Source organism: Bos javanicus, chromosome 19 (assembly GCF_032452875.1).
Source record: "Bos javanicus breed banteng chromosome 19, ARS-OSU_banteng_1.0, whole genome shotgun sequence".
In the NCBI taxonomy this organism is placed as follows: domain Eukaryota; kingdom Metazoa; phylum Chordata; class Mammalia; order Artiodactyla; family Bovidae; genus Bos; species Bos javanicus.
Genome location: NC_083886.1, coordinates 32,159,474 through 32,173,763, shown reverse-complemented (window position 1 = coordinate 32,173,763; position 14,290 = coordinate 32,159,474). Strand labels below are relative to the sequence as shown.

Here is a 14,290-nt window from a genome sequence, read left to right as displayed (position 1 = left end):
GAATAAGCAAGAAGATTAACATGAATCACTTTGTACTAGTTAGCTATTCGTGTAACAAAGCACCTAAAAACTTAATAGTTGAAACCAACAGACATTTATTATTTCAGGTTTCTGTGAGTCAGGCATCAGCGTGTGTTTGTGATAGGGGTTCTGACTCAGGGTCTCTCATGAGGCTTCAGTCAAGCAGTCAGCCTGGGCTGTCGGCCTCCCTGGGGCTGGAAGACGCATCACTAAGCTTACACACAGTTACCGCAGGGAGTCCCTGCTCCTCAGCACATGAGTGTCTCTGTAATGCTGCTTGTTGAAAGTCTTTACAACATGGCAGCTGGGCTCCCTGCAAGTAGCTATCCAAGAAAGAAAACAGAAAAGAAGCCACCTGCCTCTTTATGACCTGTCCTCAGAAGGATGTGTTCACTGCTGCCACACGCAGTTCATGAGAAGTAAGCCACTGAGTTCAGTCCACACTCAACGCTGCACTTAGTCACCACCTTTCGAAGGGAGGAGTATTTACAGAGACTGGACAGACTCTAAACTACCACATACTTGGTACTTAAAACACTTCAGTAAACAGCTCTGACACTTAAAACAATAAGAAAAGCAAAGTACGCGTATGTATACACATGCACATGCACCCACACATGTGTGATGCTAAGGAAACAGTAAAACTTCAGTTTTCATATAATTAGCTATCTTTCCCAAAGACACCTGGCCAAGATGGAGTTCAGCCTCAAAGAACAGAAAACTACACTAGCACAATGGTTCTGAGTTCTGGGGAAAATTTTCTGAGCTCAAGGAGGTCAAAGTTATGTCTTTGATCACTAGATGATCAATACTTTAATGTATGAATAAAGAGAAAAGAATTTTCCCAATTTGATTTTTAAAACTAGCATAACCCATCTAATATCTTTACAATGTATACTATAAACCAATCTCAAACGTTTTTGTGTAGCAATCATAAATACTAACATGGCACATGTAAAAACATATTAAGCATATCAACTATGAACCATGTAGGGATCACCTCTGGAATGCCAGCATGGTTCAACCACTGGAAATACACGTGACTGTGATGTGTCATGTCAACAGCTACACAGAAACATTTCATCATATACTGAATGATGCCAAAAAGGCATTTAATAAAATCTAACAGCCCTTCCTGATTCTTTCTTATCTCTCTCTCATACACACACACATTCTCACTCACAGATACGCACATATACTTAGTAAACCAGAAAAAGACATTTGCCTTCAAGTCAAGCAACAGATGAATCCAACTATCACCACTGTCAATCAACAATGATCTAATTCTAGGCAAAGCGAGAAAAATAAACACAAGTAAAAAAAAAAAAAATATATATATATATACACACACACACATATATATGATTATAGGTAGGTAGAGGGATAGATATGAAAAAGATCAATAAATATGAAGAAAGCAAAGGCAAAAATTATTACAGAATGGTATCTTGAGTACCATCTGAAACCTATTAAGAAAAAAGCTATGAGTATTTTAGCTGGTTATAAAATAAACCTATCAGTGTAAGCAGCTTCCCTATGTATCAGCAGGTACTGTGATGCTCCAGGTTGGGAAACCCCTGAGGCCTTCACCCTTGTAAGTGTCAGTGAGCTTCCTCCACCCCTAAAGACTCTATGAGACATACTGAGTTCTGGGAGGAACCTGTATTCCCATTCTCCTCTAACTGGAAATAGCACCACTTACATTACCCATGTTTCTACTACAGTATCACCTCCTACAGTCGAGACAACATGTGGGGAGGGTTGGTCTAGAAACACAAAGAGGCCTTTGGAGAACTAACTAGAATATAATGAAAAAACAATAATCAGAAAAGACCATATATGCTAAGTGCCGCAAGAAGAACAGAGTAAGACCATGAAGCAGGAGTTCACTGGGAAAATTTTGACAAGTTTCATAGCAAAGTTAGAACTGAGTTTGGTCTTCATGGAAGAGGCAAATACTCTAGTATAGTGAAACTGCGTGACTAAAGCGGATTCCTTGCAAGTACAGCACCAAAGGGCACAGGCTCTCTGTGCAATGACTGTCAGGCAAGAAGGCTTGGACTTGCACTTACTGCCATGTAGGGCCTGCAGCCAGCATCTCTTGTCTTAGCGATCGAGTCCACGAGCTGTCCACTGATGCCAAAGTCACAGAGTTTAATATTTCCACTTCTATCCAGAAGAATATTGGAAGGTTTGATATCTGCAAGACACAGATGTCATTCAACGTTCAAGTAATTAATCAAATGAGCTATATTTTGAAGAAGTCCAAGGAAAAATGTTGGAAAAATGTTAGGAAACATAAGTGATCAAGTCCGTAAAATTCAGATAGATAAGAAGATGATAAAATTTTCTGAATGCTAAAAACGCATTATTAAAAAAATGCCTTATATTAAATTTAGGCATTCTATAAAGTTTTCTTTGTTCTCATCAAGAGACATATTCATTTACTTGTTTCAGATTCATTACTGAACAGTCATAACATGCACAATACTAAGCTACTTTATGAGTGCGAGTGAGTGAAAGTTGCACAGTCGTGTCCGACTCTTTGTAAGCCCAAGGACTATACAGTCCATGTAATTCTCCAAGCCAGAATACTGGCGTGGGTTGCCGTTCCCTTCTCCAGGGAATCTTCTCAACCCAGGAATCAAACCCAGGTCTCCTGCACTGCAGGTGGATTCTTTACCATCTGAGCTACCAGGGAAGCCCAAGCTACTTTAAAATACATGTCAATTGTAACATGTAAAATATCATGTAAGAAACGAGTTGCCAGTCCAGGTTCGATGTACGATACTGGATGCTTGGGGCTAGTGCACTGGGACGACCCAGAGGGATGGTATGGGGAGGGAGGAGGGTTCAGGATGGGGAACACATGTATACCTGTGGTGGATTCATTTTGATGTTTGGCAAAACTAATACAATTATGTAAAGTTTAAAAATAAAATAAAATTAAAAAAGAAAAAAAATAAATAAATAAAATACATGTCAAAGATGATACAACTAAATGCAAAGTACACAAATTTTAAACCCACAATTTTGTTTAAGTAGAGCTTTATCTAACTAAGAAGAGTATCCAACCCAGTACATTCATCAGACCACAAGCTCTGGGGTCAGAAAAGCAAAGGTTTGAGCCCTAGGTCTGATATTCACAACTCTACCTAGAGTAAGCTTTTGAACTCTCACTTAGCACCCATGATCCCCTTGTCTACAAAATATAAGCAACAATTCCTAACAGGGTTGTGGAAAGGAAAATACCTATTACACAGTGAGTGCACTTTTCTACACACATGGGAAAGCTAAGTCCTTTTCATTTGTTTCACCAGATTTTACACAATTTGGCCACAATGGCCCCTAGGTTACCACCTTCTCCTCACTGACCGTCAACTAATTCGGCCAGTTGGTGCAAACCAGCTAGTTGGCCAATTCTCCCCCTCACTCACTAATTCTCTGCACCTTTCTCAATCTTTCAATCCATTTCATTGTCACTGTCATGGCTCTATGAATAAAAAGTAAGGATAAAAATAAATATAGAATACAAAAGTATCTGTCTATAACTCAGAAGGTGATCTACCAAAAACTCCAGAGAAGAGTGCTTACTGTCACTGACACAGCTGACTGCTTATCAAGCATCCGCTCCTAACCAGGCCGTCCTTACTCTGGGGACTTCGGCTTTACTGGGATCTCCAGCCTCCAGTGTAGGTCCACCCATACCTCCAAGCACTGAGTCCTGACTGGCCTGAGCTTATCAGGGTAGACTAATGCTTCTCATGAGGGACTCATTTAGGTGAGGGCATGAGGAAACTCGGGTGAATGAGACAAGAGAAGATACTAGAGAGACATAAGGAAGATTTCTCTGCTCCTAAGACAGCCACATGAGGAGAGAAAGCTGCTTCTTCAAGGAGCCGACACGTCCGGATGTTACACAGGCCCTGCTTCAGCTGTTACTCCCCTGAGAATGGAGCCGACACATTAAGGAGAGCAGAGCCAAACGGAGAGAGCTTCAGCCTAACCACTGCGCTTGGAGCCACCCTGCCTTTGGACTCACTATGACAGATAATGAGTTTCTTTGAACTTTAAGCCAGTTAACGGGCTTTTCTATTGCTTGTAATCAAAAGCACTCTAATCACAGCAAAAAAGCTAACTGACCCTAGTTGGTAAAAAGGCTGCTACAGTCATACCCACCTCTGTGAATGATTTTCAAGTTTTCTTTTAAGTGGTTTAGTGCTTTCACAGTCTAGGGAGAAAAAACAGAGAAAGACAGGACAAGCCATCAGTTTCCTTCTAACCAAACAGCATAGCAGTTGGTCATAAAGTTACAGCTCAGGTAGGTCTCAGCTTCTTTTAAGCTGAGTATTTCAATATCCTGTCCCTGTTCTATGTTAACTGAAGATGCTAAATTATGATTTTAGATGTGAAAACTTAGCTTTCTTTATATACTCTTCTCTGACAGCTAAAAAACAGGTAACTTACCAATTTTAAAATGAGTCATTAAAAAGCTGTAAAATCTTTCTCATACCATCGAACTTTTCAAGAATAGATATTAATATATTTAATTCAAAAGGATCCCATAGTCATGGTTCCTGTTTAGCACGTTTTTCCAAACTCTCACACTCACTCACCCTCACTGGATATGGAACCTGCAAAGTTATGTTTGCAGAGCCAGAATTTATCCTACTGTTTGATCACTGCTCATGATCAAGAAATCAAAGATTTCTCAAGGATTAGAGGAAACAGACTTGAATTAAAATTTCTACAGTCTCAGACTAAAAGAGAAGTGGCAAACTAGCCAACCATTAGGAAGGTCAAGTCTCCACTGCCATCAAGCCATCAAGGGTTAGAAGAGCGAAACACAAGCTCAAATGTTTCACACAGCCAGGCTTGTTCAAGGGGCTTTTAACTAGCAAGAGGGATTTAACACAAAGTAATCTTGAATGTTGTGCTTAATATAAAAGATGATCACCAGGTCTAGAAACACAGGCAAATATGTAATAAATGATTTATTAGTACACACCACATATATTATAATATAAGATAAAATCATTTTATGTTTTCCAGTTTCTAGATCATCCTGTTATAGAGCGCTTAACAGCTGCATTCTAGGGTCTGGCTGCCCGGACTTAAATCATTTACACTTACAAATGTATAAATTTCACAGCAAATTAAGTACTTAAACTCTTCACGCTTTAGATCTGTCATCTGCAAAAAGGGGGTTACACTATTTACCACTGAGAGTTGCTATGAACATAAAATGTCATGAGATCTTGGCCTGACACAAATAAACACTCAATAACCATAAGCTATTATTATTCTACTGTTATTCTATTATAGTAATTATGAATAGCACCAAGCTCCAAAATAAAGCTCGGTTTGGTATATTGGAGAGATGACTAAATTGAACAACATAAAACTTCATATACCTGTCTGAATAATGAACAAGTTTCTAGTATAAGGTTGTTTATACTAGACAGCTTCTTTTTATAAAATTATATGAAAGGGTATATATCTTAACATTTAGCTCATAAAACATTTAAATTAACCATTAATTCAGATAAATAAATTATTAACATGGGATCTATGAATCTTAATATTATAATGACTAGGTTTAATCTGACTTTTTAAAGCCCAATTATACACACACATTTCTTACAACTAAAAAACAGTTCAGAGGCTATCTATATACTGCAACATTAACCTTTAGTGATTAAACATATAAACTGACAATTAACAGCAGACCATACTGGATGTGGAGGAGGCAGGGAAGAAAGAGGAGATTACATGAAACCAGAAAACCTATCTTACAGTTTCCTATAAAGTTTAGTTTACACATCCACTAACCCAGGTCACCATTAATTCACATTCTCAGGGGTTTCTAAGAAATCTTATTAATTATACCCTATTAAAAATGTTTTACTTTTTATGAAAAAATTGTGAATGACCTTTGTTAGCTACAAGAACAAGAAAGAAAATGGTCGTGAATTCACTTTCAAAACTATAAATACATAAGCAAAACAGTACTTCTTTTCTTTTTTTTGAACTATGGTAAAAGTTATTTTATCAAATTAGTAGTAATGTTGGTAACTGAAATTGCTGGTCAACAATTTTAGTTTAGACAGAACAGCCCAAATCTTAAAGCAAAAGAAAATAGACTTGGGCTAAGAGTTTCACTTAAAGAACTTCAGGGAAACTGCTGCAATTCTAATTAATTTAAGGAGAACTGTAATAATATAACCTATTTAAAAATAGTTAAAGTAACAAGGGAAAGAGGAACAGAAAATTGCTTTTTTCTAGCCTTATTTACAGCACAATCTATTATGGCTCACTACGATTTTAATGACAAGGACACTGCAGTATTTACTATTGAAATGTACGACTTCAATATGTACTTTTCAACAATGAAAAGTATCTGTAGATCGGTACTTTGAAAATTGTTCTCATGACTTATTTTGTTAATGACCCCACAGAAGAGACTTTGTCTCTTTCCCTTTTACAAATGATTTTCCAGGAAGGTCAATAACATTCTGTGAAGGACATTCATAACTCCAGCAGCATCTTTATGCAAGTATATATAGCCCGAACAATTTGAAAACCAGGTACTTACTGCTAAAGTGATTTTGCCTAAAATTTCTTCTGGAATAACATCATCTAATACACTATATACATATTTGTAAAACTTATCAAACGAGGTAGACATGAGTTCCATGCAGATCCAACAGTCACCCTACAAAATAACAGACACAAGTCACTCTTACACAGCTTAACATTAAGCACACCTTTCCTTCACTTAAAACAGAAATACAAAGGGAGAAGAATTTTTTTTTAACTTTAAATGAGTGGTAATTTTTGTTCCTTATTAAAGCCCTGGATTGAATATTCTCATGTTCAAACACAAATTTAGTTGCCCAATTTTCTCCACTCTTAATTTTAAGGACAGGCACAGTCTTACATAGAAAACCTTTGGATTTTCATGAAATTTTCAAACTTTGCCAAAATTAAATATAAAAATAGAAAATATGTGGGAAACTGTTCTCACTAAGAAAGTAAACAGATTACAGTAATCTTGAGATATTATGTCAGCTTCTCAAATTCATAAAAAAGAAAGAAAAAAATATACATAAAGCGAACCCAATGCCTAAAGTCCTCGCTCAAACACTACCTTCTCAGTGGCCAAGGCTGAAGATGCCTGATTCCCAGGCAAGTCATCCTCCTCACATCCCGTCACCTGCTCTACTCATAGAGTGCTCCCCATCTTCTAATATAAAATACCATTCTTCTCTGCTTATGTTTCTCACTCATCTTTCCTATTGGAACACATAGTCCACCAGGACAAGGGCTCAATAAACACGCCTTAAATGAACAAATGCTGGCTATAATCACACCAAACCATTCAAAACCTACTGGCAGCGCTATAGGGTGTTTTAAACCAGCCTGAATGCAATTTGACAATAAAACAAGAGAAATTAAAGTGCCTATACTCTTTGATAGGCTCACTCCCTGACTAGAAACCTAACTTAAATAGTTCATAAATTATAAAAGGAAAAAAGAAACAAAAACAAACTAGAAACCTCTGAACGATCTCACAAGAAAAAGTAGTACATTATTAAAAGGATTAAATACAATTATTTTGAAAGCCATACAGCTCACTAGGCGTACATGAGCAAACACGACTGTGAGCAAACACCATGTTTACAGCGCTGCCAGCTGTGTGCACATGTAAACAAGGACTACAACGCACCTGGAGAATGCAAAGAGATACTGGGATGATGGCAAAAACTACCTTTACAAAATTCTGCATGTGGTTACTAATTTTTGGATCCAGATATATCTTCAGAGATTTTCTCGCACAGACCTCCCACCCCAACACTTGGCCTGGATTATTTGAGAGATCAACGCCTGCTGAAGTAAAGCGGCTTGTTCGGAACGACACTGCTAAACAGTGACACAGCCGTAAACAGAATCCAGTTGACTTAACTCCGCTCTCCTAACAACACCTACAGTGCAGGACACCTCATTTACATGCAGACAGCGCACATGCTGTCATGACTGCTGCGATGAACAATCTCACTCTTAAAACAGAACTGTCTGCTACCACTGTCACGCAGCTCCACACTTTGTAAAGCGTATCTGACACAGGGAACCTGCACTTACAGTTATTCCAAACCTTCCTCTTGAGATCTCTTTCTGCTTTCAGTGCTCTTCAGCCTTCACAAGAGACTAACACTATTAACCTAACACACACACATGAATTTATTTTTATCTAAAGACACCATTTCAACAGATTTACAAGAATTTCTTAATTAGAGAAAAAATACATTTAACCCACCTACTTAGAAAAACAGTGAGGAGGGAGCTTAACTGCAGTAACAGTAAAGTGGGAAAATCACTGTTAAGAGTGTGAAGGCCTGATGTACTCATTCAGGCTCTCCCACTTTCTACTTGCATCAGCTTGGGCCCCATCAACTCAGGATGGGGATAGCCCCATCCTCAGCGGACTCTAATGAAGATCAAATGAGTTAACTTATGTAAAGCACAAAGTAAAGTGCCCAGCAGGGGCTAAAAACAAGAGTTAAGATAATGAGGGGAAAGGGGGAAAGGATGGAAAACATAAAAGCAACCAAAAGACAAAGAGCGATCATGGAATGAGGGAGAAATCCTCGTAGTTTCTAGGGCACATAACTAATGGAAACGTTTTTTCTCCTGGCAGTTCCTTTGAGCCATAACTGGGGACAGCAGCAATGAGCTGCGTTTACAAAAAAAAAAAAAAAAGAGGAATAGTCAGAGCTGCCTCAAAAGGCACTGACAGCAACATTACTTCCATGTTCAAGCAAAACACAGGATGACCACACAATTGAAACACAAAAATAAAAATTACTGAATGTGGATTTACTGAACAGGAAGGTGGAGGTTAGCAAAATTTAGCTACTAAGATCAAGATAAGGGTTTCAGAGACAATATCCAGACAAAACCAATAACATAATTTTTATATACCAACTGGAAGCACCTAGAAAATGAAATGGTTAAAAAGACACCACTCATTTGGAAAGGAAAAAACAGCTGGGAATACATCTAATAAATGAGGCAACACGTCTAGCCAGGTTAATCAGGAAAAAATAAATTAGATACAAATCATATCAGGAGTGAGAGAGAGAGAGGGAGGTAACATCACTAAAGATTCCACAGGTATAACAATGATAGCATAGAGCTGTTATGAATAACTTTATACCAACTAACTTGACAGGTTAGATAAAAGGCACAGATTTCTGAAAATATAATCAAACAACCAAGTATCACTCAAGAAGAAACAGATAACCTGAATAGAACTCTTTGAAAGAAACTGAACTGCAAAATATTAACAATTATGCTGAGTGAAAGACAACAAACCAAAGAGTGGTACATGCTGTATGGTTCCATTTACACAAAAATGCAGAAAATGCAAATCAATTCACATGGCAGAAAGCAGACCTGCGGTTGCCTGAGGACAGTGGAGTAGAGAGGAGTGCGCATTACTTATGGGCCACAAGGAAGCTGAGGAGAGACGGGTGCATTCACCATCCTGACTATGGTGATAATCCCACAGTGCAGCCAACTGTCAATTTTACTTCCATAGTTACACTGAAAACGTGTGTGTGTGTGTGTGTTGGGGGCAGTGGGGAGATGCGGGGAAGGAAAGGGAAAAGATATGACAGAGGTAGGGTCAGAAAGGGAGGAGATGGCTAAATTCAGCCAATGTCACTGCCGCTTATATAACCTGTGCAACATGAACAAAGTTCCAGATTCATCATCTTGCAAACAGAATGCCAGTGTGTAACACTTCAGTGCAGGGTGCAGCTCTGCCTCTGTATACTTGACTATGGGTGCCGATGTGACTGATGTAACACTATGTGAAATGGGGAAGAAAGTGAACAAATTCAACAGACCAGGTCATAAAAATGAACACTCAGGTCAAAAGTACAAGGGTAGGAGAAGCAGCTAAGGAAGTCTGGAAAGAACTACTTAGTGATTAACTTAGTGATTCAACAAAGGGATGGCAGTATCATGAAGGAGAATGCTACCAGTTACTATCATCATCTATCAAGAGTACAGAAAAATGCATAAAAACTTCAGGACTAGCGAAGAATTAATTGTCGAACCTCTAAGGTCTTCTCTAATTGTAAGAGTTCATATTTCCATTAGTACATACTTCTATTTAGTGTAACATTCAGTTCAGTCTTACAACATAGTACTTTTTAAGTCAATAACAATAACAAAACCAAGACTATACTCTCTGTGACCCAGACCCAAAAAGGAGAAGGGGTGGGACACATTTTTTTCTCACCAGTTCATAACAAACCCGCCGGTACCGGCTCGTCCTAACATTTTCAAAATGAGAATGAGTATTTAAAATGCTTAAGAGTTCAGCTCAAGTCCCATTCTTCTAAATGAACATCACAAGCGTGTGACAACTGTCCAGGACACCACATGTATTCACTGATAGCTCCAGCTCTACTTCCTGACTCACTTCCTGCTTTAGGTAGCAAGGTGACCGGAAGCCAATAAGTATGCTGAGAGCTGGAGGCAGAAGTGATAACCTACATCAGGACACAGAATAGGCCGAGGCCAAAAGAGAAACATGATCCTGAAACCAAGAAATTGAAGCTCTAGTTTCTATATAAAAATCTAGAAAATGGAATAAAATGAAAGGATTTCTACCATTGCTGTTAATTTCCCTGTCTGACGGATTTTACTCAGGATTGTGGGTGGACACAAATAAATGCTTGTGCTAAAGGCAGATACATGTGATGATGGAAATGAATAAAGGTTTAAAAAGGGGATTGGGGGGTACTGAGGGAGCTCAAGGACAAAAGAGATAGATCTAAAAACAGTAACATATTTAGAAGCCAATTGATGTGCCAGGTTCTTAAAAAACAGAAAATATTTATAAATGAAGAAGGAAATACGGCATTCACAAATGACAGTCAAAAAATAACTAACTAGCTGAAGTATGAAATTCACCCCCAACCCAAGGAACACGAGCAGCAAAAATTAAGAGTAAATTACCACGGTGATATACTAAAATGTTGAGAAATCAACATATTACTAATGTAAGGCATTTAACTGAAGATGAGAATCAAATGCTGCCATTCTCTTACTTATTCTAAGTAGCTGTCCACTGGTCAGCTAAGACCCACATGGCCTGTTCCTACCTCTCGGAAGAGCGCGCCATAGAACTGAACAATGTATGGGCAGTCACTGCTCCGCATCACTACATCCAAATCCATGAGGAGCTGCTTCTGCTCTTTTTCATCCACTGTCGACCGGATTCTCTGAAAAAGACGGACAAAAGACATCACAAAAACACAAAACGACAAACTAGAGAAAAGCCACTTCTGCAAGATTGAAAATTTCCAAGCAAACTTCACAAATACTAAATAACCACACACAAAAATTATAATCTTCCTTATAAGAACAATTTATCACTGAAAAACACAATAGCACTTAGAAAAAAAAACCTGCACAGTACGGCCCTTAGGGATGCTTTGAGGGACCCAGGCTTTTAACCACAAGTGCTCTCTGATCACGGTGGCAGGAATGCAACCAAGTTGTGGGGCACTGAAAACCAGCCCCACGTGTAAAAACAAAGGACGTCCTGAGGAGCCAGCCTTGAACCAGTTCACACGGAACAATCCTCAGGAGTTCTGAGGACTCTACATACTGTTAGTCACCATTTCAGAACAGTATGGAAGCGAGGCTTTCAGTGCAAGAACGGCCCCCTTCGCTCCCCCTGTGTCCTTACGCCCAGCCGCCTCCTCCTTTACACGTGGAAAACAGCCCAGAACAGGTAAAAGTGAGAACCAGCCCCCAGGCTACAACCAGAGTCTCCCAAACCCTATACTGGCATTCCCCCTTGACCACACTTTCTGTATGTTAGAAACAAAGTTCTACCTGACCCTCCAACCCATGACTCAGACTGCAGGGCACATAACGTGTGGAAGCAAACCTGGCAGTGAGGAAGCAGAAGGCTGTCTGTCTGCCCCTCAGGTGACGAGTCCCTCTCCATCCCCACGCCCCCTCAGTACCGTCTCTGCACAACACCAGCAGACAGCCACAGAAGACCAGGACCCCGCCTCCCGTTGCCCACCCAGGATCCGTGCTGAACACGGAGATGTTCAGAGGACAGTTCCCACTACTGACAGCAAAGAAACAGGTTCAGAAAGTGTGAAACAGTAACAAAGTTACAGGTTCACGTGGAGGCATGCAAACAGCTGCTGTTCTCATAAAAAAGTTTACAATGTCACACCACGCCACTGTGAACAATACACAGCACATACTTACAAGGCAAGTTAGTATACAAAAATACACAAGGTGGCAGTTAGTCTTCCAAAGACTTCAAGGCACGTGTCCTCGCTCTCGAAAGGGATGAAGGCAGTCAATTACAATTCTTGAGTGCATTTTACAGAAGAGAAGCCAGAGGCACAGAGTATACAAGATGTATTTCACATGACAAGACAATAAGCAGGTATATAAGGAAAAGAAGTCGGTCTCTCATTTTCATTTTTCCACACTAAATGAAGAACTCTATATATTCCAAATACAAACAAATTTTATTTTATAACTTAAAATCTATAGCCTGCTTGCTAGCTACAGTACCTCATACCAAATAAAATTTACAAATTAAAATTCATCTGTATATACTGATTTTAAACTCTTACACTGAATGTCCTGCCCAGATAAATAAGAAAGAAAGAGAAAGAATGAAACATAAAAACAAGTAACACTGATACTTTTAAAATTAAGAAACTCCGCACCCCCACCTCCATTTGTGTATTTTCATAATTTGGAGAATAATATTCTTGCTTTTATATCAACATTAGCATAATGTCTGCTCAAAAGAGATATTTTTGAAAAGTCAAATTAGTCCAGAAATGTAATTTATATTTGTTCAAAACACTGATAATTTTTATAAACATTTAAATTATATTAACTCCTGTTTTAAAAATATAACTTTTAAAAGTGTGACTTTCCTGGTAGCTCAGGTGGTTTCCTGCAATGCGGGAGACCAGGGTTCAATCCCTGGATTGGGAAGATCCCCTGGGGAAGGAAATAGCAACCACTCCAGTATTCTTGTCTGGAAAATGCCATAGACGGAGGAGCCTGGCAGGCTACAGTCCATGGGGTCGCAAAGAGTAGGGACACAACTGAGCAACTAACACTTTACACTTTACTTTAAAAGTGTAGCTGTGGAAATACTAATTTGGGAAAGTAATTCTTTTAAAAAACATTTAACAATCCTATGTTTCTAAATTTAAAGGACAAAGAACTAATGCTACTGCTAAGTCGCTTCAGTCGTGTCTGACTCTGTGCGACCCCATAGACGGCAGCCCACCAGGCTCCACCGTCCCTGGGATTCTCCAGGCAAGACCACTGGAGTGGGTTGCCATTTCCTTCTCCAGTGCATAAAAGTGAAAAGTGAAAGTGAAATCGCTCAGTCATGTCCAACTCTTAGCTACCCCACAGACTGGGGCCCACCAGGGTCCTCCGTCCATGGGATTTTCCAGGCAAGAGTATTGGAGTGGGGTGCCATTGCCTTCTCCGATAGTTAGAAACAAATAGGAAAGAAAAAGCAAATGACCCTCTGGTTGGGAAAGATTTTGATCTACTGAAGAATTGTCACTATTAATAGATTTAAAGATTTTTTTTTCACTTTCACTATTTTTTTCTACTTTTCTATATTTACAAGTGTAAACATACTAATACACACACTTACAAAACACTGTTTTAAAAGATGCCCTCCTTGCTAGTTTGTTTTTTCTTTCCATACACTGGTTAGATGGCTTTCTAAATTTACAATAAACCTTAGTAGTTATCATCAATATTTGGCTCTTGAGGACCAATTTCTAAAAACGCTGCTGCTGTTGCAGAAAGGATACATGTTACTACTGAACTGCAGGCCTAACTGAAGCCCCAGTATCTGACTGATACACAAGATTATTACTAACCAAACTGGAGACAAATCTCCTAGCACAGCTATAATTTGAGATTGTGAGCATGGGAGGAAAACCTATTCATCTGTAAAATATTCTTGAGCACTACTGCCAGCGTAGAAGAGAACCTGTGGCTGCTGGAGAGCCTGCTGCTCAAACATGAAACAGATTCTGCTCCTGGACACTTGTCCAGGAGCAGAACCTCTGCACGCTTTCTGAACATCTCGTCCAAGTGACGGGCAGAGCAAAGGGAGCGACTGCTATTATATCCCAATTCTTTGAGACTGACCAAGAGCAGCTAGCTCTCAGTTATA

The 14,290-nt window shown here is 39.1% G+C and overlaps 1 protein-coding gene across 4 annotated transcripts in view; it reads right to left on the bottom strand.

The window, feature by feature from the left end:
* Positions 1 to 14,290, bottom strand: part of MAP2K4 (mitogen-activated protein kinase kinase 4) — a 77,708-nt gene that overhangs the window by 9,475 nt on the left and 53,943 nt on the right. For all 4 annotated transcript variants that reach the window (XM_061391109.1, XM_061391110.1, XM_061391111.1 and 1 more), the window contains 4 exons: positions 11,199 to 11,318; positions 6,617 to 6,736; positions 4,201 to 4,252; positions 2,094 to 2,221 (listed from right to left, as the gene is read on the bottom strand). In XM_061391109.1, the coding sequence (XP_061247093.1) occupies positions 2,094 to 2,221; positions 4,201 to 4,252; positions 6,617 to 6,736; positions 11,199 to 11,318 (420 nt within the window). The remainder of the gene's footprint in view (positions 1 to 2,093; positions 2,222 to 4,200; positions 4,253 to 6,616; positions 6,737 to 11,198; positions 11,319 to 14,290) is intronic.